A 25,303-nucleotide genomic window follows, 5' to 3' on the forward strand; every position below is an offset into this window, starting at 1 on the left:
CATGATAGGATTGATAATCCTATCGAGGAGATTAGAGCACCGATTTGTGGAAGTATGTAATGAAAACCAGAAAAATAAACCTAGCAGCAACTAGGTCAAGCTTTGGGGTTTCGAGAACTGAATTTTATTTCATATTTCTCGATGTTTTTGACCTCTAATGGATCCTAGTATTTATAGGATCCGGACCCTGCTTGATTCGACTCTACGATTAGGAAAAGAATCAAGAAGAAAATCCAAAAAGATTTTTATAAATCCTATTCTAAAACAACGTTCAATCAAAAAGGAAAACAAGTATAAAGTAAAAGATAATCATAAAGATTTTCTACTTAAAACTATAATCTTTGTATCTTGCTCGGCAAGTCTTCTTCCTCTTGGACCGAGCGGAGGCCGCAACCGCTTGGGCTTGGTCGCGTGGCTCAATTGTCTCGGCTGCTGGGATGCTCTTCTCGGTTGTTATTCGTGGCTTGCGTGATGTCGTTGTTGGAGGCGTATCAAAGTCCCTATCAACTCCCCCACCGTTAAAATTCACCTTATCCCCAAGGTGAGAACCAAGGATGACAGACAATACGTCAACAATATGCACTAAATAATCACCACTAAAAGTATATTGATGCTCTACCTTTCTAGTAAGCAAGGTGAATGCCGGAAGGACTTCAAATTGTAGACCGAACGCAGCCAATGGCGGTGCATCCACAAATAACATATCCAAAGCAAATTGTGGCAGCTTTATTGTTGGAACTAGGATATACCATGTTTTATCCACAACACATTGGTACATGGAACTTAAAGGCACAAGATTGCTGTAGCAAAAACCAGCATCAACCTTAGTAGGATTGTATGGTTAAATATAGGCTTTCGACGCTGGTGGTCCCTCTGCATTCAAAAGGAACTTAAAGGAATTTACTTCACCTCTAACCAACATCCATAAGCACCTAGCAACATCCTCTGACTCATCCTGCTTGGATACGTCACAATCAGAAGAAGCCGCATTAAAAAACAAGGGAATCACAACCCCTGATAACTTAGTCATGGGTCCCGTCCTTCGAAGAATCAGGCAGAAATTCCTTAAGTCTGATAAACTCTCATCATCTTGAACAACACGAGACACCTTCATCACTTTCGTAGATATACTCTTTTTATTACCAGAAACCAACCTTAAGGAGGCAAATTCCATGTCGCATTCTCTGCAGGAATTTACAGTTATTGCAATAAAGGTGAGTTCGAGATCAGAAGTCCTCCAAGAGTTCTTATTCCTGCTCAATTCATAGTAGTTGTGATGATCACCAACTTCAAATTCAACCACAGTAAACCCATCTGCAAAATTGGAAGCCGCAATTTGGGCTACATGAACTTTCACATGACCTCTCAACATCTTCTCTAACGCAACGATTGCTGCAAAATTTCCAAATGTACCTCTGAATCTCAACTTGATCACATGTACCCCCTTGGCTAGTCATTGGTTAGATCAGCAAACACAAAAAATGGGCATGGCTAAAAAGAAGCTCAGTTTCAGAGAGGCCATAAGTCAAGGCTCGGCTGGGAAATGGATTGTCCGGTGGTATTGTGTGAGCATCACCATGTAGATTAAGGAAGCTCGTTGCAACGTCCGAAACCCTTCGAATATGTAGGGCTTCACTCTGCAAGATACCACAATGAGAAGCACTCACACACGAGAACAAAAGATTGACGATGCTCACATACATGCCCGTGAGTTTCTTACTTCGAATCGGCCTGAAATTCTCCAAGGTGGAAAAGCTCTCACCAGATTCAACAATACTAGACACCTTCCTCTTCAGCTCGATCGACTGATGCCTGATGGGACCCGAAAGAGCTCTGAAAGAGGTGAATTTCTTGCTGCGTTCACAAGACCAAGTGTTCTCAAGAACAACAACTATGGGATCATAAGTCACCATAACTTTAGCTAGATTTCCCCAGAGATTGAATATATTGCTTTTCCCACCAAAATAAGTGACCAAGAAAACAATTCGAAGAGAATACAATTTTTGTGGTCGAATAGCTGACTCCAAGTGGCCTTGCCGAATAATTGCTGCCCCAATAATATCCAGAACAAGTCGACTAACTGTCACTCTAACATGTGGAACACCCAAAGCAAAAAACAGTAGGCAAAAAGGATCAACCATATCGTAGCATGAGGCAGTGAGGATCTATTCGCCAACTCGCAGAGGCCCCACCATTGGAAATAATGCAATATATTCTCATATTTGGTCACGATTAATGAACATTTCATCAACATCTAAACGTCTCACAACTGTGCGCGGAGGGATCGAGCGGCCATCGGATGTAAGTGCGTGTACCATTGTGAACCAGTCCCGAATTTCAATACTAAGCAAACTATGATGCTCTAGGCAAGACTTCATTCCATGCAAAGTACTATGAAGCTTTAAGCAAGACATCATCTCATCACTAAATAATGGTTTCAGAGGTGCTGCGTATTTTGGATCTGGAATATATTGTTCAGATCCAATAGAAAGAGAACCATCACTATTTTCATCGTCTAACTCGCAATTTTGGAGTCGCAATTCAGTCTTGACGCCCAAAAATTCTAATTTGGAGTATTAATTTGAACTATCCATGCGAAGGAACGAATCAACCTCATTTATTTCAATATTGATAACAATGTCTCTATCTTCATCACCATCCGTGCTATTTGTTCCAAAATTCCCAGCACCAATAATCGTTTCAAAACCAAGTTCATTAGTAACACTATTATTGGTCGATCCCGTATTCACGATAATATTCTCATCACAAACAATTGATTTGGAACTACTCACATTAGCAATTGCATTTAAAGGGTGAGCACCAAATTGTCTGACATCACATACTTGTGTGAGCTCCTCTTGTTGCTTTGGTGGCTGCTGATCGGGCTCTCGATCTGCGACTGGGCACGCCGTAGTGTGGTTGGGCTTCCGCTGGTCTCAGACGGTACGCCTCATCCCCATGAACTGTCTAGGTGAGGCGGTCACCGCGCTGAGTTTGTAAAATTCAGGGTCGAACCGCTGTTCCAAGACCAACAAGAAATCATCCCAACTCTTACCTTTGTTAGTTTCTTCCCAATATTCCCTCCAATCTGATGCCAAGGGATCGAATAAATATCATGTAAGATAAAGACGATCATCTAGCGGTGTGTAGTGGTGGTTATAGTACTCTTGGATCTTACGGATCCAATCCGGGGCATTATCTCCGTCGAAACGTGGAGGTTCCAAACAGAGGCGTGGCAGGGTAAAAGGCTTGACACCCATCGGTGCTTGTTTTACCGAAGGTGGCAACAACCATCTGCGCATAGGTGGCTCGACTGGGTCTGGCGACTCTTTCACGCGCATGCCTGTAACGGCGGCTATGAGTTTGGCGAGGGATTCCTCAATTATTTTGTGAATTGAATCAGGTTGTTGCGCGAACATTTCATGCTCGAATTTTGTCGCCATCGAATGAGTGGGAGAAGAGTAGCTCAATGAAGCACCAGTTGATAGGATTGATAATCCTATCGAGGAGATTAGAGCACCGATTTGTGGAAGTATGTAATGAAAATCAGAAAAATAAACCTAGCAGCAACTAGGTCAAGCTTTGGGGTTTCAAGAACTGAATTTTATTTTATATTTCTCGATGTTTTTTTACCTCTAATGGATCCTAGTATTTATAGGATTCAGACCCTGCTTGATTCGACTCTACGATTCGGGACCCTGCTTGACCTCGAAAAGATTTTTATAAATCCTATTCTAAAACAACGTTCAATCAAAAAGGAAAACATATCTAAAGTAAAAGATAATCATAAAGATTTTCTACTTAAAACTATAATCTTTGTATCTTGCTCGGCAAGTCTTCTTCCTCTTGGACCAAGCGGAGGCCGCGACTGCTTGGGCTTGGTCGCGTGGCTCAATTGTGTCGGCTGCTGGGCTGCTCTTCTCGGTTGTTATTCGTGGCTTGCGTGATGCCGCTATTGGAGGCGTATCGGAGTCCCTATCAGTCCACCTATGCCAGAGACTGCAGTTGAAAAAGAGAAGGATGGAAAATCTGAGCCAAAGCCAGAGAAGGAGGAGGAGCCTGAGCTACCACCTGTAGTTCATCCTGAGGCATCCTCCCCACCCAAGCCTGCAGCTGTCAGAGTGCTTTTCCCGCAGATCGTGCAGAAGAAGAAAAATGAGGAACAATTTGCAAGGTTCTTGGACATTTTCAAGAAAGTGCAGATAAATATTCCACTTATGGAGGCACTGCAACAAATGCCTAGCTATGCCAAGTTCCTTAAGGACGTTGTCTCTCAGAAGAAGAAGTGGATGTAGTATGAAACAGTCAATTTAATAGAGAGCTGCAACGCGATTATACAGAGGAAGCTGCCAGCCAAAATGAAAGAACCAGGGAGTGTCGCTATTGCCTGCACAGTAGGAGACTGCCATGTGAGGAATGCTTTGTGTGATCCTTGGGCTAGCATCAACCTTATGCCACTCTCCTTCTTTGAAAAATTGAATATTGGTACCTTGAAGTCCACCACCATTACTCTGCAAATGGCAGAAAAATCGGTATCATATCCTACGGGGATAGTGGAGGACATCCTAGTAAGGGTGATGGATGACTTCATTTTTCCAATGAATTTTGTTGTGTTGAAAATGGAAGGAGACCAGGCCGTACCTTTTATCTTGGGTAGACCTTTCCTAGCTACAGGGAAGGCCATGATCGATGTGCAGAAGGGAGAGCTTACCCTCTGTCTCAATGATGAGAGTGTAACCTTCTCCATCTATGAAGTCTTGAAGAGGCACGATACAGATACAAGAGGGAGCCTGCAATATTGCAATGTGGTGACCGTGGTTGATGAGTGTGTTAAAGGAGTAGCCTACGTCGACTCTTCACAGGATCAATTTGAGAGATGCATTTTTCGATCGGTTTATTCTTCGTACTCTTTGATATGTTAGATATTAACTCTGAATTGTTGGAATTTGTAGGTGCTCTACACTCAGCAAAGGAGATTCCTAGACCACGCCATCAGCAGTTCCTACATCTTAGGGACGATGAGGAGGATAGCAAGAAGGAAGAACATGATAAGAAGTTGGAGTTGAAACCATTGCCTGCACATCTGCAGTATGCTTTTCTAGGAGAGAGTGACACATTTCCGGTAATTATATCATCATCATCTCTCTCGAGTTCTGAGTTGGATAAGTTGTTGAGAATGCTTAGAAAGTACAATAGGACAGTTGGGTGGTCTATCTCAGATTTAAAAGGGATACGTCCAACAATTTGTATGCATGAGATACAACTTGAGGAAGGGTATAAACTTAAGGTCCAAAACCAAAGGCGACTTAACCATATTATGGAAAATGTGGTTAGAAAAGAGGTATTGAAGTTGTTAGATGCCAACATTTTTATGTCTTTAATTGATATTGTCAATGTGATAGAAGATAGATTCAAATAAATTGTTTCAGTGGAACATAATTAGATTATTAATTAATACTACTTACTAATATAATCCACTCAACTCACACACCACAACGCACGACTCTACCCTTCCTCGCACACCGCCGCCTCCTCGACCCCTTCGGCCCATCCCTGCTTCTCCTCTCACGGTTTTCTCTCTCCCTCTTTATCATCTCTATCCCGAAGTGTTCATCTAAATTTTGCATTTTCAATTACTTGCTTGTGTGTTATGGGTCTTCTGCCTTGTCTAGCAAGATTCGTTATACCTTTTCCCTCAAGTTTCTCCACATTTTTTGATATTATTTGATTTAGCATATCTTTACTTTTAGTAAGCTATTTTTATGCAATCTTTATTTTTATTGAGTCTAGTTAGTATTCTACAAATTAGAGGTCTATGTAATCTTTTCTTCATTGAGAAATAAAGTATGAACTTATTCTCATTCCCTGGTTATGGCGGAAATCGCCCCCTAGCACCTCAACTAGGGTTCATCTTCCTTTTGTTCTCACTACAAACGTGTGTACTCAATCCCGATAGATCAAAGATCTATAAATTGGCGCTTTCATTGCTTACTCTTCCTCTAACAGAATCAATTTCTACCTCTCCAAATTCACGCCAAATTTCTCTCTCTCCAACCAAACGCTTTTTTTTTCTCATCTCTCACAACTACACACCCTCAAATTCATTTCTTCAATTCCGTCACACACTCAACCACCATTCTATCAAAGTCATGTTTACGCTCCAATCTCTCTCCAAATTGTCTTACCGATCCACTTTCTCAGGATTCTAGACAAACTATGGAATCCATGATGTCAGTGTTCCTCTGTCACGACATGAAGCAACTCCTCTACTATATTATAATGAGACTACAGAGTCTTTTCCAGAACACGCGGATTTGCTTTGTGCGATCAAGACATGTCTATAGGGGACCGTGAAACGATGAGTTATTGATCAACAACACTCCACAACGATGCTAGGTTGATCCCTCCGCGCGAAAGAACAATTTTTGGGAATAAATAATGGCATTTGTTGGAGATCGCCATTGTCCGAGATTCATATGGCTTCGCGCACTGAGGCAACGTCCTCATTGCCATTCGAGTCCATGTCGTGCATACGAAATGAGACACCACAATTTGACGAGGACGTTCTGTCAGTTTCTACTTGTTGTAGGCCAAAGAGGTCTTTCCTTAGAGATTCTGCAAGTTTCATGTTTGAGGGCAGCACAAGTTGTTTGATTTGGTCACAACCTACTGGGATAAGCTATCAATTGATGTATTGGAGAGTAGAGTCTTTCCACATGTTCTTACCTCATATTTTTGTGTACTTGTTTCTCAAGTTTGGCGAGCTATATTCATTCCCGATGACAGATAGAGCTCCAACACTAGAGATGGAGCATTCTTTTAAGATGAAGAAGGAAGGGCATAATGACAGCAAGCTTGTTACGCATTACTATTTTAGCTCCCACCTTGAGAGCAAGGTGGATTTCAACCGTGGGGAGTTGAAAGGGGTCTTATGCCTTATCTAACAAGTTTCGTTATATCTTTTGCCCCAAGTTTCTCTATATCTTTTAATATTATTTGATTTAGCATATCTTTACTTAAGTTAGCTATTTTTATGCAATCTTTTTATTTATTGAGTCTAGTCAGTATTTTATAAATTAGAGGTCTATGTAATCTTTTATTCATTGAGAAATAAAGTATAAACTTATTCTCATTCCCCGGTTCTGGCTGAAATCGCCCCCTAGCATCTCAACTAGGGTTTATCTTCCTTTGGTTCTCACTACAAACGTGTGTGCTCAATCCCAATAGATCAATAATCTATCATTGTGGTGTTCGCTCATACTTTGAATAAGGCCAAAGAGAAGCACCACTTTTGGATTGTATGGCAAAAGGATTATAGTTTGTGTTCGATCAATTCTATTGGGGAATTTATGTTTAGTTGGCACTTTTGCTTAATTAGGATTATTGTTTTTTCCCGATTTTAGTTTTTGATTAACTAGAATGATTTTTTTGGTAATATTAAGAAAGTCATCTGAAGAGTACATTTGAGATTAGAACTTGAGTACATTATGAGGGAGTTGAATTCAAAACTGCTGTTGTGTTGCAATCTCCCGCTGCAATCTTCTAAGTAGGTAATAACTTTTAACTAATGTATATCACTTTGAATAATATAATATTTGGAATAGTTTCTTTGGCTCAATAAGAAATGTTAGTATGTTCCATAACAAATTCATTCATAATCCGTGATCACGATTTTATACAACACAATGACGAATTCATTTTAATTGATTGGACATTAATTCAGAGTCGAACACTTGTACACTTTCGTAGTTTGTCTTTAATTGGTAATGTTATAACTTTTGTTTGTTATTTTTATTGTTTGTTGGCTAAAATTGGAAATTCAGTTTTGGCTAATATATGCGCATGTATTTTTTTGATTGAACAAGGCTTTACTAAGTCGTCGTAGGACATTTTAGAACTGTACCAGGTTGAGAGAATAGTTAATCACAAAGATTAGCATCTTTATCTTTTTTCTTTATGCTTTTTTGTACCATGACCCAAATAGTGGCAATGGTATTGAGTAAATTGTTTATAGAAGCATGCTTTATGGTGTCGATGGTGATTAGGCTTGGGGTGAAGCCTTGTTGGCTTCACCGACCCAATTCACTGTGAAGTGAGGTGATTTTGTGGCTTTGATGTTACATTTTTTTTAATGTGTTCGACTGTTGATTACTTCAATTTTAAGTATGATAAATTATGTGTTTGAATGCTAATTAGTTAAGAGTTTGTACAACATGCCTACCTTATCGACTAGGAAATAATATGATGCTTTGAATTATTGATTACGAATTATAATTATGACTGCAAATTGAGAGTGGATGTATAGGTGGTACCATTCCGACCTTGGTTTTAATCCTGATTTTGTAGAAGGGCTTGAAAATTTCCTTACATTTGCAAGTAGTAAGCCAACGTATATGGATAAAGACAAAATTAAGTGCCCATGTAAAAAGTGCGATAATAAGTTATATAGATCGACGGATGATGTTCGATTTCATGTTTCTAAGTTTGGTTTTGTAAAGAATTACCACAAATGGAGGTTTCAAGTTGAAATATCAAGCCAGTCAACTAAAAAATTCTTGTATGGAAATAAATGATGAAGCACCAAACACATATCATACAATGGTTTTAGATGATGTCAATCCTCAGTTTAACAATGAGAACATAGATGAGCCACCACATCCTGATGCGCAAAAAATTTAGGATATGCTAAATGTTGTTGATAATGAGTCGTGGTCTGGTTGCAAGAAACATTAACAGTTGTCGTATGTGGTTCGACTAATGAGTTTGAAAGCAGAGTATCACTGGCCTGAGAGGTGTTATGATCAAGTCACAAAACTGATCAAAGAAGGGTTTCCAAGTGATGATGATTTATTGCCAAATAGCTTTTATAGTACCAAAAATAATTGCAAGGCATAGGATTACCTGTTGAAAAAATTGACTGTTGTCCAAATAATTGTATGATTTCTTGGCGAGACGACAGTTTGTTACAAACATGTAGACATTGTGGTAAATCACGCTTTCAAGACCAAAATGTTGGTTCCACAGCGGAAAAAACAAACAGGTGGCTAAAGCAAAGATGTATTATTTTTCTCTGACTCATCGATTGCAAAGACTATATGCATCCAAAGCCACAACTGAAGAAATGCATTGGCATTCTTAATCTACCGATGATGGAGTTATGCGACATCCGACAGATTCTCTTGCGTGGAAGCACATCAACAATACATTTCCTGAATTTGCTTCAGAATGTCGTAATGTGCGATTAGAACTTTCAACGTATGGTTTTCAACCATTTGGCCAATCAGGATAGCAGCACTCCTCGTGGCCAGTTATCTTAACACCTTACAATCTTCCTCCTTGGCTATGTATGAAAGAACATTTCCTGTTCCTCACAGTGTAAATTCCCGGGCCACGTAACCCTAAAGAAAGGTTGGATGTTTTTCTACAACCACTGATAGATGAATTGAAACAGTTCTGGGAGTGGGTGTGCCAACATGATATTTCATTGAAGCAAAATTTTCAGATGCGAGCAATGTTGATATGGACCATAAGCGATTTTCTAGCATATTCAATGTTGTCTGGATAGAGTATTACTGGAAGATTAGCTTGTCTTCATTGCAAGGAAAACACCACTGCTTTTACTTTAGAGAAAAGTGGCAAAGAATCATGGTTTGAGAATCATCGAAAATTCTTATCTACTAAGCATCCATTTCGAAAGAATAAAAAAACATTTCGTAAAAACATGATGATACTAGATGGCCCTCCAGAACCAAATTTAGGAGAAGAAATTTTGAATGAGATTGATACTTTAGGTTTGGTAAGACTGATGGATGACTTCAATGACATGAACAAGATTGTCTCAAGTCGTGCTAGATCTAGATGGAAGAAAAGAAGCATCTTCTGGGATCTCCCTTACTAGAAGGAACTATTGACCCGACATAATTTGGATGTAATGCACTTGAAAAAAATGTCTTTTTGATAATGTATTTAATATCGTTCTTAATATCCAAGGGAAGACTAAGCACACATCAAAGTCGAGAGAAGAGCTCGATAAATATTGTGCCAGACATGAATTAAAGCGTAATGGGGAGATTGGAAAGTTTCCAAAAGCTTCATACACTCTTGACAACCGTGAAAAGAAAGTCTTGTATAAACCGGTCAAAGGTTTTCGATTTCCAGACGGGTATGTGTCTAATATGGGTAGATGTGTTGATTTGAGGAAGCTAAAGATGTTTGGAATGAAAAGTCATGATTGTCATGTGTTCATGCAACGCATACTACTGGTGGCATTTCGTGAACTTCTTCCTCAAAATGTTTGGAAGGCTATCACAGAGTTAAGTCTATTTTTCAACGACATGACGTCTAGAGCAATAAGAATTGATGATATGGGTAGGCTAAGTGATAGCATTCCGATAATTTTGTGCAATACTAGATCAAAGAACGAGAAGTGAAATGTTAGCCTTTAGACCATGTTTATCAGCAACCATCCGACCAAATCCAACCATCCACTTTTTTAATACTCCCTCTGTCCCTAAATAATATGCACTTTGGGTTCGACATGAGTTTTAATTTAAAATTGGTAAAGTAAGAGAGAGGTAGGGAAAAAAAAGTAATTAAAGTATTGTTAGTGGAGAATGAGTCTCACTCATTAGAGAGAAAAGACTTTCCAAAAAAGGAAAGAGTGCATATTCTTGTAGGACAGACTAAAAAGAAAAGAGTACATATTCTTGTGAAACGGAGGGAATATTTAATTATTTCTATCTCCTCCACATCATCAATATTTATTCAACCAACCACACCTTTTTTAATGGTGTATCAATTCCAACCCAACCATACCACTATATATTTATTTTTATACTAGTATTTTTTTAATAATAAAATTATTACATGAAATATTTATTATTGCAAAATAAAATTTTTAAAAAAGCACAACTAATGACAAACTAAAAATTATAAAAATAAACAAATAAAAGATATAAATTAAGATAATTGAAATATGAAACTAAAAAAATATAACAAAATATGAAATTGTATCAAAAAAGAAAGATTATAGGACGAGGAAAGATAATACTCACTCTGTCCCATAAAAATATTGGCAATGGATATGGCACGAGAATTAAGACAACATTGATCAATTAAGAAAGGGGAGGAGAATGATATGGTAAAGTACGAGAGATGAGGAGAATTGTAGTTAAAGTAGTGTTAATGGGTAGTGAGACCTATATTATTAAATTGATATAAATTTTAAAAAAATGGAATGCATATATTTTTGTAGGACGGATGAAAATGGAAAGTGCATATATTTTTATGAGACGGAGGGATCAAATGGGGGAAGGGTGGAACGATGAGCGGCGGGTAAATTTGAGACGTGATGCTTGTAGAGCTTCTTTAATCTTTTTAGTTTAGTCCATTAGTATATAAATATACATTTTCATGTATATTTTAATATTAAAAATCAATTTCATGTTGCATCGAAAGCGCAAATATTTCTTCAAAATGAAATGTAAAAAAACAAACCACAACCCCACCCCCCCCCAAAAAAAAACCTAAATTTAAAGTTAATTCAATTTGGCTAAAATATTTGATTAAATTTTTTTTGGCTCACCAAAAGCACGTAGGGGTGTCAGTGCAGTCCGTAACCCGTTGGATAGTCCAAATAATCCGCTAAATTTAGAAGATTATGATTGAAAATTGTTAACCCGATAAAATTACAACACGATTATCCAGTTATTCCGCAATCTGAATAGGATTGACCCAAGACTCGATGGGCTAGCTTAATAGGTTGGACCTAATTAGTGCAACTATTGTCTATTAATACGAATGACTACACAAAATGCTAACTTTTAATTTCATATTAAATGTGCATATATCTTAAAATTTTACTAATATAATAATAGAAAAAACAAATTATAAAATATAAATTCACCATAATTATAAGTATTTTAGTTTTAAAATATGCTTTAAAAATTTTTGGATTTATATTTTTTCATACAAATCTTAATTTAGAAGTATAATTAGTTGAAATAAGTATATCACATAATTACTATAATTAAATATTTTACGTCCTATAAATATGACTGATTTTCAAATTGTGCATTGAATTGATCACATGTTTATTTTATTGGTAGCACCCAAATTAGCCTGTTAGGCTAGCCTAAAATCCAATCGTTAAGGGTTAGAGTTAAATATTTATAACCCAATAATACAATCCAATTAATTTGCAATCCGATTAGAATTGAACAAATACATACTGGGTCGACCCGATTGACATCCTTAGGCACATTCGGTATAATAAGAAAAGAAAACGACATTATTAAATGTTTGGCAATATTTTTTTGGTTAATAAATTATTTGGCCGCCTCTCAATTGTAATAAGTCATTACAAGTTGAATATCTTTTCAGTTCTGTAGTACGGAATATTATACAGTATAGTATTTGAAGATTATCTTATCCTTTCATAAGTTAGAGCAAATTATATATTGTTGAATGCCCATGCCCTCTCGACTCTATTCATATCTATGAGATTTGGTATGGATGCTTACTATCAGGCAAACAAAATACATATTGTAGCAGGGGAGTGATCAATTGCTAACTCATCATTAATTGCTAACTATAACTAATTTAAGGCCACATGATTTTGAAAAACGTGTGGTCTACAATTTGCCACGTGTAATTTTCGTTTTTATTAATTAAATCGAAAAAGATAAAAAAAACGCCAAATTAGGGTTTTGGATGAAAATGTCAATATAGTGTTTCGAAAATATCAACACAATGCTTTGAGAATGTCAATACAAATTTAGGATTGACATTGTATATGCTTTATATTGACATATTATCTTAGCTGTATTGACATTAACCTGTGTACGAAAAATACGAAAATTATAGATTATTTTTTTCAAATTTTGACGTCGGAACATATACATGTAGTATATCGTTGGAATCCTTATAAAATTATCTTTAATTTGATATATGTTATATGAATTTAAAGTTTTGGAATTTCTTTTAAAAGTTAGTTATAACTAACTTGACATTAATACCCCTATTGATTTTTATTAGAATTAATCCTATAGCCTTATTGACGTTTTTTGTTGATCGTATTGACATTTTGTGGTTGATGATCTAGGCCTTTAATTTGAATATCTAATGTCTATTATTGAGTTGTAGTTTGCAATTAAGTATTGAGTTAGCAATATAACAATCCTGTATTATATAAATAAATATTTTCTGTTTCTCATTTATAATAAGCAAACAAGATACATGCATGATTCCAAATGCAATGTGTAATACTTTGAATTCCAGTGAATTTTAAATTAAGTACCGATAGAAAATAGAAATCTATAGATATATAATCCTAAAATCAATTGGTGGTAGAAAAAAAATCATAAGACTAACATAGCGGTTTCAATTATCATTTTACATTAATTTAGAATAATCAATTGCCATCAAATACCACTCCATTATCTAAAAGATATGAGAGTTTTTAAGTCCAAATTATATTGAAGCACAAAACAAATATATATTAATTTATTTGGATAATGATTATGTACAATATGATAAAGTAATTAATGAGTCCTCCCAAAAACATATACTAATGTAAATAGCTGGATATTAATAATAATTATTACCATAAAAAAAGATACTGCGTTTGGCCAAAATAGTAAGAATCATTCCGATGGAAAATATTTCTGTCTTCAAAGTTAAACTAGAATCGCAATTTTAAATATCTAGACAGTTTTATAGGAATAGTCTGGCTGCAATACTCCCTCTTGCACTTTTCTTTCTTAAGTCGTTAATTAGAATTGATTTTTTAATGTAATTAAATTAGTATATTATTTTAATTGTAATAAAATATTATTTAATGATGAAAATCTTAATTAACTCTCATATACTAAGTATTAATTAAATATTTTAATTCTTACTTAAAATATAAATAGTGTAAGTAGTTAGGGATGTGGGGAATTAGAAAAAGAGTAATATGAGAATGATGGAATACTGTAGTACATTAACAATATAGTACTCTCTTCGTTCCATAATAGATGTCGCACTTTCTTTTTTAGTTTGTCTCACAAAAAATGTCTCATTCTCTTTTTTGAAAAAAATCCTCTCACATTAATATAGTTATTTTCTCTCTTCACGTAACATACAAAACAATATCTCCCGAAATCTCGTGTTATTATCCAAGTGTGTAATTTATTATGGAATAGAGGAAGTAACAAAATTATCCCCAAAAATCCAAAATGAGAAAGAAACAATATAAAAGAAAAGTAGTAGCAGGAACATCGTCAAACGCAGAAATTCAGCCCATAGGAATAACTTTCTCAAGGAACTACTGTAACCACGGATAATTTTCATTGAATATCAAGATTATTAAGAAATTAATAGGTCAAATTACACCCAAAAAGAAAAGAGAATGTCTAAGAATTAAATTTCCAGAATCAAAAGATTAAATGACTCGGTCGATGACGATTTGAATTTTAACTCTGAAATAAAGGATAGATGGTGTTGGTGGACATCCTTCATTCATTTGGAAAATTACCAAACACATTCTAGAATCAAGATGAGGGGATTTCATATCACAAAATACTTATATTAATTTTCCACCACTTATATAATGGTGAAACATTTCTTTAGATATAATAAACCTTTTTGGCGTTAACCTTGAAAAAATTAATTAAATAAAACTACTACATAATTACAATCCACTCATGGTAGGATGTAATTATTGTAAGTATTGATGATTTCCACTTCTAATGTTATTGATTATTGAAGCTAGCTCGAAAACGTTGACTGGAAATTTTCCCATATCTAACAGAATCCATATATTTATTATTGAAAACATTCCACTATGGTCATAAAAAAAGCTTCATATTCCTTTGATCTGAAATTCCAAGCTACGTAATTCATTTTTTCAAAATTTGTTTAGTGAGCGTCACATGCAGTATTTACGCGAATTTCGGTGTATTTTTCTGTTGTAGTGACGTCTCAGTATCTGGTATATCATATCTGTATCAGTCAAAATTAAACAATATAAGCACCGAGTATAGTAGTATTCATCTAAATACGCGGATACGTAGAAAAAAAAAACGTTGACATACTAGAATTAGTGGAATAATAATTTGAAGATTTTGACATGATAGCAGAATTACAACTTGACCCAAGCAGCAAAAATAGACCTATTTAATATACCAAGGAAAATGAGTTGGAATGGCATATCTTAAACTTTATCATAGACAATCAAATACTAGACTACCAATTAATTACATAAGGTCCTTTTTTTTGCTAAATAATAAACGGGATAAGATCAATATGATGCATATGTTTTTGCCAATATTATATCAATATATATCATGTTTGCTTAGAAATAATCGCGTATTTCCACTAGCATTGATTTAAAACTGACTAAAGTATATTTTTAGTTCGGGATAATGACAAATTTGTAATTTTGTTTCAAAACATTATATGATTTGATAGCTGCATTGATTTTGGTCCAAACATTACATGTTTAACTAATGGTATTTATGTTTTTAATTGTATCAACATCGCGTTAAGCATCAAATTTAATAACATCCGTAACTTTAGAAAAAAAATTAATCTATTTATAACAAAAGTTATCTAGCATAATTTTGAACTAAAATGGTAAAATTATTTTGGACCAAAATAGTAAAATAACCCAAAACAAAAAAAAAAAAAAATGGAGTTCAATGTAGTATACAACATGTACAAATCGGTATATTCATTTGGTTTATGAAAAGCTTCATTTTTTAAACAAACACAATCCTTATATTGAAGTAATCGCATTTATACACAAAGAAAGAAAAAGAAAAAAAAACCAAGACCAGATACAGTAACAAAAGAAAGACCTAGTCATAAGAACACGGGTTCTGAATGAAATCCTTGAGCAAGAGAATTAATAAGAGTAGTAATAGTATTCAATTCATTTTGTGCTAGATTCGCCGTCTCAAACCTCGTGACTAGAAAATATATTTTTCAACGCACAACATTATCTATGGAAAAATCTGACCTTTTACTATTATCTAATTCACATTCTTACCACTAGATTATAAAAATACATATCCATACTGTTTGAAATTATGCAGTTGACTTGATCAATATGTTTTGGTATATATAGAGACATATATGCCTCAGTTTCTTCACCAATCCATCTCATCAACCTCCTAAGCTCCATATTTCAGATTTTTTATATCTTTCATTAATTCCTCCATATCTTAACTACGTAGCAATGCGTCGTTCCTTGGTGTTCCTAGCCTGGGCCTTGGCTCTTTTGGCTTGCTCCTCATCTTTTGCCTCTGCTCTAATCGTGCGACACACTTTTAATGTAATCTTTTATTTCTTTGATTCTCTGCTGTCTTCCTTTTTAATTATATTAATTATCATGCATGCATCGAGAGAAATTGAACATGCTGAATTGCAGGTGGGAAATGTTAGAATGAATCGGTTATGCAAAGATCAAGTCATCACAACGGTGAACGGCGGTCTTCCTGGACCAGCTATTGTGGCTCAAGATGGTGATACACTTGTTGTTCGTGTCAATAACATATCACCGTATAATGTCACTATTCACTGGTATGCCATTTCACTTAATTGGATTCGAATGCATAACAATATTGTTTGCATTATTGCACTTTCAACTAAATAATGAATGTTTGTAGGCACGGGGTGTTCCAATTAATGAGCGCATGGGCCGATGGCCCCGAATACATTACTCAGTGCCCGATTCGACCCGGTCAAAGCTTCACCTATAGATTCAACGTGACCCGCCAAGAAGGAACTCTCTTGTGGCACGCTCACTTCAAAGCCCTCCGAACCACAGTTCATGGAGCCCTTATAATCCGACCCGCACGCGGTCGCACCTACCCATTCCCAGCGCCATTCCGCGAAATCCCAATCGTCGTAGGTCAGTAATATCATTGCATTTTCATACAAGTAGTCATTAATTGAAACTGAGTATTGGGTGTGGATGGTGCAGGCGAGTGGTGGAATGCCAACATCATGGACGTTGAGGAGGAAGCTGTCTCAATGGGGAGACCCCCTAATATGTCTGATGCTTTAACTATTAACGGCCAGCCTGGAGATCTTTACCCATGCTCCTCTAAAAGTTAGTCCACGTTAATATTTAATAATATCGTTTTACTAGTTTACTCTATGCTAATAAGTTGATATAAATTCATGGGGCTTCTATCTTGAAATCAATTGATAATATTAGGAAAGACCTTTAAAACTTATCTACAGTAGTTTCAGTTTTCTCTTTGCACTAACCTACCAGTTAAATTTTTATTTTTTAATTTTAATTGGTAACAAAAATTTAATAAATTTATATTTTAAAAATAATTACAGATACGGTTAGATTCACGTTGGTGCGAGGAAAGACCTATCTTCTCCGGGTAATCAACGCTGCACTCAACACTCCAGTATTCTTCAAGATTGCCAACCACAAATTCACAGTAGTAGCCGTGGATGCATCCTACACCGACCCCTATGACTCCGACGTCTTGGTCATAGCCCCGGGCCAAACCGTAGACGCGCTGATGACAGCCGATCAAGCCCCCCGCCACTACTACATGGCGGCGAGTTCCCACGTCGTCCCCCCTCAAGCTCCATTCGTCAACACCTCCACCACCGCGATTATGTCATACGCCGGAGCATCCCCATTGTCGCCTCCCTTAATGCCGGTAATGCCCAACGCCAGAGACAGCGATACCGCGCACGCGTTTTTAAGCAACTTGACCGGTTTGACCAGCAGCCCGCACTGGACCCCGGTCCCGTTAGAGATAGACGAGCGCATGTTTGTGACGGTTGGGCTAGGCCTGGTCCCGGGCCCCTGCGACACTCCAACCGGGGCCTGCAGCGGGCCGGGCGGTCAGATGCTAGCGGCGTCTATGAACAACGTATCGTTCGAGCTCCCGCAGAGGCTGTCGATCATGGAAGCATACGTAAACAACGTGAGCGGGATCTACACCGCCGATTTCCCCGACAACCCGCCGGTGACGTACGACTACACGAACCCGGCCAATCAGCAGAATCCGGCGGTGATGGCCACGGCGAGGGGGACGAGGGTGAAGGTGTTCAAGTACAACGCGACGGTGGAGATGGTGTTTCAGAACACGGCGGTGCTGTCGTCGGATGATCATCCGATGCATTTGCACGGCCTCAATTTCTACGTGGTGGCGCAAGGGTTTGGGAATTACAATCCCCAAACTGATGCTGCCAATTTCAACTTGGTCAATCCACAGGAGCGGAATACTGTTGTAGTTCCCGCCTTTGGGTGGGTGGTCATTAGGTTCCGAGCTAATAATCCAGGTGAATATCATAACTAATTAATTTATTTATGTACTCCTACATGTATAGTATTTAAAATATGCATAATTGTAGTAGTAACAAATTTGATATATTTTTCAGGGGTGTGGTTCGTACATTGCCATATAGATGCACACGTGCCGTGGGGTTTATCTAATGCTTTTATAATTGAGAATGGGCCCACACCGGATACAACTTTGCCTCCACCACCTGCTGATCTTCCCAAATGCTAATTTCCAAATGGATACTACTATATCATTCTTTAAAGATTTACTCTAGCTCTACAGCATTTAACTTTGTTGACGTAATTTTATTTGTGTGTATTTTGTTCTTCAAATCTCTGGCTTGTTGATGTATTTCCTTGTCAAATAAATGTAACATTTTAATTCAATACTCGCTCTAGTAAAGCGATTAATAAAGCATGACAACTTTCATGAAGAATTTTTTCCTTTTTGTGACGCACAAAATGTACTATTTACGTAATACTACCTCCGTCCCTGAAAGTTTGACACAGTTTATCATTTCGGTCCGTCCCTGAAAGTTTGATACACTTCACTTTTTACCATTTTTGGTAGTGGAACTCATATTCCACTAACTCATTCTTACTCACATTTTATTATAAGAGCATCCACAATTGTTGTAACGACCCGCCCTTCTAGGATATAATAAATACGGCGATCGTTAACTAGGCGAACTTAAATGCAGCAAAGATCATAGGCTAGGGTTTCATTTAAAGGGATTTTACCAAAGTATTTAATGAAAAATTAAGTAAGAGAAGAATAATGCCTTAGCAATGAGATTCAATGAAAAAGGGCCATGACAATTAGCATTCCCAAAATGACAAGGTTTCAGAAACAATCCAATCCCTATCACATCTCAATATTCCCACGAAATAAAATAGTTCAAACTCAACCAAACAATATTAAGATTCATGTTTCAGCGGAAGCAACCAAGAGAAGGGTGAAGCTATGTATGAAGACACAACTACACTCGGAGTTTCAAACTGATTATTATTATGTCCTTGCTCAACACCGTCAACCGCTCGTCACCGCTCAACCTGCACATAGGGAAAACACATGCAGTGCAGAGTACTATAAACATACTTAGTGGACTTATGCTGAAAACAGGTTTATCACAAATATAGTTATCATGCCATTTTCAAGTGTCCATAGGGGTTTTATCTTTAGAAAGGCCCGAGGCACCACAATATATATCCTTTATCCAAAATCACGGTCGCGCAACCATTTTACTCATCGACTTTTATCATATCCTCATTCTACATGACAAGGAATGCGGCCGCAATCCAGGTCACTAGACCGGCCAACCCGTACGCTGGCATGCGGTCTAACATAGGTGTACACTAACCCAAGTAGAGTTTGCGGCTCTACAAGGATCCGAATTCGATTAAATCAATAGTGGCATAGCCACAAGGGATAGGCACGATAAAACAAATCAAGGCATGATAACACAGATCTCATTCTCATCAATAAAGATTTAGGACGATGTCCTTATTTTAAAAGAAAAGCCCACCTCGTCGGCTTAGCTCGCAAGTATTCTCTTCCCCTTGCTATCACGCTGAGAGCGCGAATTATCACCTTTAAATTATGTGTATCACAAATCAGTCTCCATCATTGATTCAAAAATCATGCATGTTCCCAACGTTTCCCTTTTCCCATTACTTCGTTTTAATATCACCATTCAAAATCAAGGTATGCTTATTGTATCACTTTTTATTCGCACAACAACTCCAGATCTGTCATCAAAACGTGTCACGCATGAGTGTTTCACAACACACATCACACGCACACACACAATATACACGTACGCACACCGAGGCGCACACACACACACACGATCCACACACATACATATGCATCCCATTCATCAATTGGTTTCCCTTTTCACTCGATCTATATGCATGAGGGTTCGAGAACACTGATTAATTGGTTAGATGAGAAAATGATTGATATAGAAATACCTTCTCTTGATAGAACGAACGGTAGAATAAAGTAATAGCCTTGATTCTTCAACAAATCTTGAATTTCAACTTCAATTCTTGGTAAAGAATGAAGAGATCTTGAATAAAATAGAAAACAAGTTGAAGAAGAAGTGGAGAAGTGGGGAGGTGTGATTTGAGAGAGAGGGGCGATTTTTATCTGATTCTAGGTTTAGGTTTTCTCATGTATTTATAGAGTGCAAGATATAATATCTTTAATTAAATAAATTAAAGATTTAAGAAGATTTGGGGAGGAGTTGGCGTGAATTAGGGGAGAAATAAGGGGAATTTCGAATTCTAGGCATTTTAATTAGCCTATGATTTTATTTGGATATTTTACGGAGTAGAATAAAATATAACGGATCAGAATAAAATAATAAATCCTTCCAAATGATTATGGAGTAGGCGATTTTTATGCCTAGGATTTAAATTCAAATCCTAATTTAAATAGGATATGGCAAGATCTTCTTAGATATGGTAAGATATGCTTGAATATTTATATTTATTCATGGAGGAGAATAAATAAGGGATCAAATAATATAATAAAATAATTCCTTCTCCCACAAAATAAGAGATTTCGAAAATCTCCATGAAATAAACATGGGGGTCGAAAATTCCATAGAATAATTGGACTTTGGATTTAATTTGGATAATTATCCCAAGCAAATAATTAAATCCAAGAAAAATAGGATTCCTTCTCCAATAATAATAAGGGTCGAAAATTCCAATTAAAATGTGTAGGATATTTATGAAAATCCTATTTAGTCTCACTCATCCCTTGGGAAATAATTCGCCACAATTATATTACTCCGCATCAAAGTATTCACACAAAAACAACCATTTTTACTTCCACCTCATATTTTCAACACATTAACCTTTCAACAGCCACGTCATATTTTCCACATCTTTGACTATTCAATAGTCACATCATCTATTTGACTATTCAAATAAATCTCAACTCCAAATCGCAATTAGGTCACAAAGAAATCATGTAATTAAATCACTCATCAATTAATCCACATACTCCATAGCATTAAAAGTATTTAATGCAAAAATTTTATAACCCGAAAATTTGGGTTCGAAAAAGCGGGGCGTTACAATTGCGGCTAGCACTCGCCGATGCGGTGGCCGCCATTGCAGGCTCGCGATCGGCCAGCGCAATTTTTTATTTTTTGAAATTTTTTGAAACACTATATATACGCGATTTTAGTTTCATTTTCATTTGCCCCACTTGTATTAACGAGTTTTCTCTCTCTCTAAATTTCTATACAAGAGCAACATCGAGCGATGGATAACAACAACGAGTCCAGTCCGTCGACGAGCGGATCTCGAGACTCCCACGGTACCCGTGGGGTCTGGATGGGGGCAGATGGGCGGGATGGGCGGGCAGATGGGCCAAGGGTACAACATGAACCCTTGGCAACGATTGATGGGGTTGATGGCGGGCGCGCAGGGGGGGATGCCGAGCGGGGGGCAGGCAACGCCGGGGTGGGGAGGTATGCCCCGGATGCCGCAGCAGATGCTGCAACAGATGATGGGGATGATCTTTGGTATGGCAGGGAGAGATGCAGCCCGATATGCAGGGGTCACCGGGGGGGACACGGTTTATCGTCCCACTCTTGATTTTTTGACGGCTTCGTCTCACACGCCGACCCCTGTGGAGACGCATTTCCGCTGGGGATGACCGTTTCTCATTACATGGTTCAGGGGATCGATATCGGGGAGGCGGACACTTTGCCGTTCCAGCGGGGGAGTAGGGGGGGTCGGGTCGCGCCAAAGAAGAAGAAGAAGAACAAGGGGAAGAGCTAGGTGGTCGGCGAGTCGTCGCAGCCGGCTGTTGACGACACCACCACACAGAGGAAGTGGACGGAAGAGGAGTACGTCGCCCTGGCCAAGGCGTGGTTGTCGGTTTGCGACGATCCGCTGGTTGCGAACAACCAGCGGATCGTCAACATGTGGGCTAAGATTAGAGCAGCTTGCAGGAGGAACTGCCCGCTCGGAAAGGACTACGGCGGGGAGGAGTGCCGGAAGGGGTGGGAACGCATCAGGGCCGCGGTCGGCCGATTTTCGGGGTTGTACGCCAACGCCCTCCACATGATGAGTAGTGGGCAGACTGAGGAGGACGCCCGGAGGATAGCGGAGAGTTAGTTCCGCAAGCCGGGGGTTTATAAGGAGTTCACCTTCTGGAACCGCTATCCGGTGCCGAAGGTCTCCGAGAAGTTCCGGCGGGGGTCAACGCCGGGTGGCCGAAGAAGCGGAAGCCGAACTATTCCCGCGACAGCGGGGCGGCAGCGGCGGTTCCCACGACCTCCCCCGGGATGCTGAGGAGTTCCCGTCCCCTCCATCGTTTGCTCGCCGCACTCGCCCGGTTTGCCAAAAGCGGGCGCAACGGGCAGCGAGGGGATCCTCTTCCCTATCGCCCCAGGAGGTCCAGACGGCAGCTCCCCCACCCGCGTACACCTTCTTCTCGCGTCAGAAAACGCGGGAGCAGATGTACAAGGTCTTCCAAGATTGGAGGGTCGCAACTGACCCCACGGAGAAGAGGTTTCTTCACTCGATGCTCGAGAGCATGCGGGTCGATTTGGATGCCGCGAGGGCACAGATGGGGGGCTTAGATGCGGCTCAGATGCCACCGATGTGCGGGTGGCAGCGGCGACGGTGATGAGGAGTAGAGAGAGGCAGGGCTCGTGTGTGGAAGCCCGGTTTTATTTTTTTTTAATTATGTACTTTTTTTATCTATGTACCTTTTTTTATTTAAATGAAATTAATGAATTTTCCTGTATATGTCTCGTAAATTTAATTCCGTAATTTATCTTAAATTTAATTCCGTAAATGTAATTGTTTTTGAATTATTTTTATTGCGACTAACCTGTGGCTGGCTTTAGGCTAGCCTATTTGATTAAAATGATGATGTGGCAGGTGAATTTTTAGTGCTGATAACGTGGCAGGGAGAGAGAGTGACTGACCTATGGCTGACCTATTGCCATTGTGGATGCTCTAAAAGTATGACTCGCATCCCACTAACTTTTTTTTCAACTCACTTTCTATTACATTTCTTAAAACCCGTGCCGGATCCAAGTGTGTCAATATTTGAGGGACGAAGGTAGTTCTATAATTGACAATAGGATTGGTTTTTTCTCTATTCTAAAAAGTTAACTGATAGTACTAAGATTTTCCAGGATGATTATCAACTTGATGTGTAACAAGATTTAAGAGCTTTTTAATACATTCCTATACATGGTGGGTAGGAATGAATATTAGATTTTCACATGTAAGGCAAACAAGACAAGAGATTGGCAAACAAGACAAGAGATTTATAAAGAAATCCATCGTCGATTTGGGTCCATTTTAATATCATATTAGAAATGAGACATTCAACCCCTTTGAAAGACCTTATTATGACATTCAAATCCTCTTGAATGACCTTATAAGGGGAGATGTATCCACAATTTTATAGATGAGAAATTTTCATTACCAAGTTGACATAGAACAAGATTTAGAATTTTTTAATAAAATATATTTAATGGTGAAGTTTATTAACAGATTTAATACTTGCTTTGAAAAATAATCTAGTGACAAACCTAAATATATAAGGACCAATTAAGATGAAAAATTTATAAAAGAATGTATCAAAATAAAAAATTAAAGTGCAAGGACCTTTAACTAGATGTATTTTTGCCTATTTAGATTTGAAGTTTGAGAAATGTAATCGGGGTTAACAGTAAATTAGTAAATTATACGCGATACATTTATAAATAAACAAATATATCAACAAATATTTCTTGCTAGATGTAAGTGATTAACAAGATTGGAATTGAGCACCCACCATATTACAAGTCGATAATTTTATTATATGTCGACAGCTTCAGGCCAAGATAGTCATGACCCATGTTACTTGGTCTATTAGAAAAGTATTAATGTTCGACGAATTTCAGTATTTCCACCTTATTCTAATTATACAAATCTAATTAAACATGTACTCGCTTGGTATATAACTAACTATACATATATAAAACACAAACATGTTCTTCCGTTTCACTCAAAATATCCATATTTTTTTAGTTTGTCTCACTAAAAATGTTCTCTTTGTATAATTAAAATAAGTCACTCTTTTCTCTCCTTATTAAAATATTTAACTATCTTTTTCTCTCCTTATTAAAATATTCAACTATCTTTTTCTCTCTCTACTTATTTTATTTAATAATTCCTCAAAAAAATTTGTGCCATTAAATAAACGTGAACATGTTAAGTGGAATGAATGAATAATATATGCGAGCTTGTAAGAACACTGTTTCTTTTTCAATAATAATTCTGACATGGGCCACTGTTTAATCACGTGGAAACAGATAGGCTTTGTTTGGTTTGCAAAATGAATGTTGGATTGGGCTAACGTTTCTATAGGTCCAACGACAATTTATTTTGCTATAAGTTTCAAGCTACTCTAAATCGATTACCTCTTTATTTTTTAATATTGGGTATTACAAATAATTTTGTTTAGTTGTTTATAGGTTGTAATTTTAAAATAATGTTAGTATATCATTATTTTATAACAAGAGGCTAATTTTTTAAGTTTACCTTTAAAATATAATTTTTATATTATTCAATTTATTAATAGGGCTTTTACATAATTATATTTACATAGAATTTGAATAAATTTAAATTTAAAAAGAATACTTCAATTTTGGTATGAGCTAAAGTGCCCTCACACCTCACTTCTTTATGTTCGCGACTCGCGCGCTAGTGATTGATGTTCTTTTTTTTATTCATCAAATGTTGGAAAACCGTGAGCCTTGCTCTAAATGAAAAATTAGTAGAATAATTTGAATGGGATCTTGTTGATTAGGGATGTGGACGTGGAGGTTGAGTAGAGAAATTGAGCATTGGATACTCATCTTTCTTTTTTTTCAAAATAGACAGCCCCACACCATGTGTAGCCTAATGCAATTGTTTTTCGTAGCCTAATGGATAGTGACACCAGAACCCTAGATCCACCAATCGCACATCATATACTCA

At 37.4% G+C, this 25,303-nt stretch overlaps 1 protein-coding gene across 1 annotated transcript; it reads left to right on the forward strand.

Moving 5' to 3' along the window:
* Positions 1–16,150: 16,150 nt before the first annotated feature.
* Positions 16,151–18,732, forward strand: LOC125219996 (laccase-7-like). The gene is made up of 6 exons (XM_048122096.1): positions 16,151–16,315; positions 16,412–16,563; positions 16,650–16,894; positions 16,967–17,095; positions 17,335–18,297; positions 18,397–18,732. Exons 1-6 carry the CDS (start codon positions 16,220–16,222, stop codon positions 18,525–18,527), a joined length of 1,716 nt encoding a protein of 571 aa, XP_047978053.1. The 5' UTR covers positions 16,151–16,219; the 3' UTR covers positions 18,528–18,732.
* Positions 18,733–25,303: the final 6,571 nt, after the last annotated feature.

Source organism: Salvia hispanica, chromosome 4 (genome assembly GCF_023119035.1).
Source record: "Salvia hispanica cultivar TCC Black 2014 chromosome 4, UniMelb_Shisp_WGS_1.0, whole genome shotgun sequence".
NCBI classification, from domain to species: domain Eukaryota; kingdom Viridiplantae; phylum Streptophyta; class Magnoliopsida; order Lamiales; family Lamiaceae; genus Salvia; species Salvia hispanica.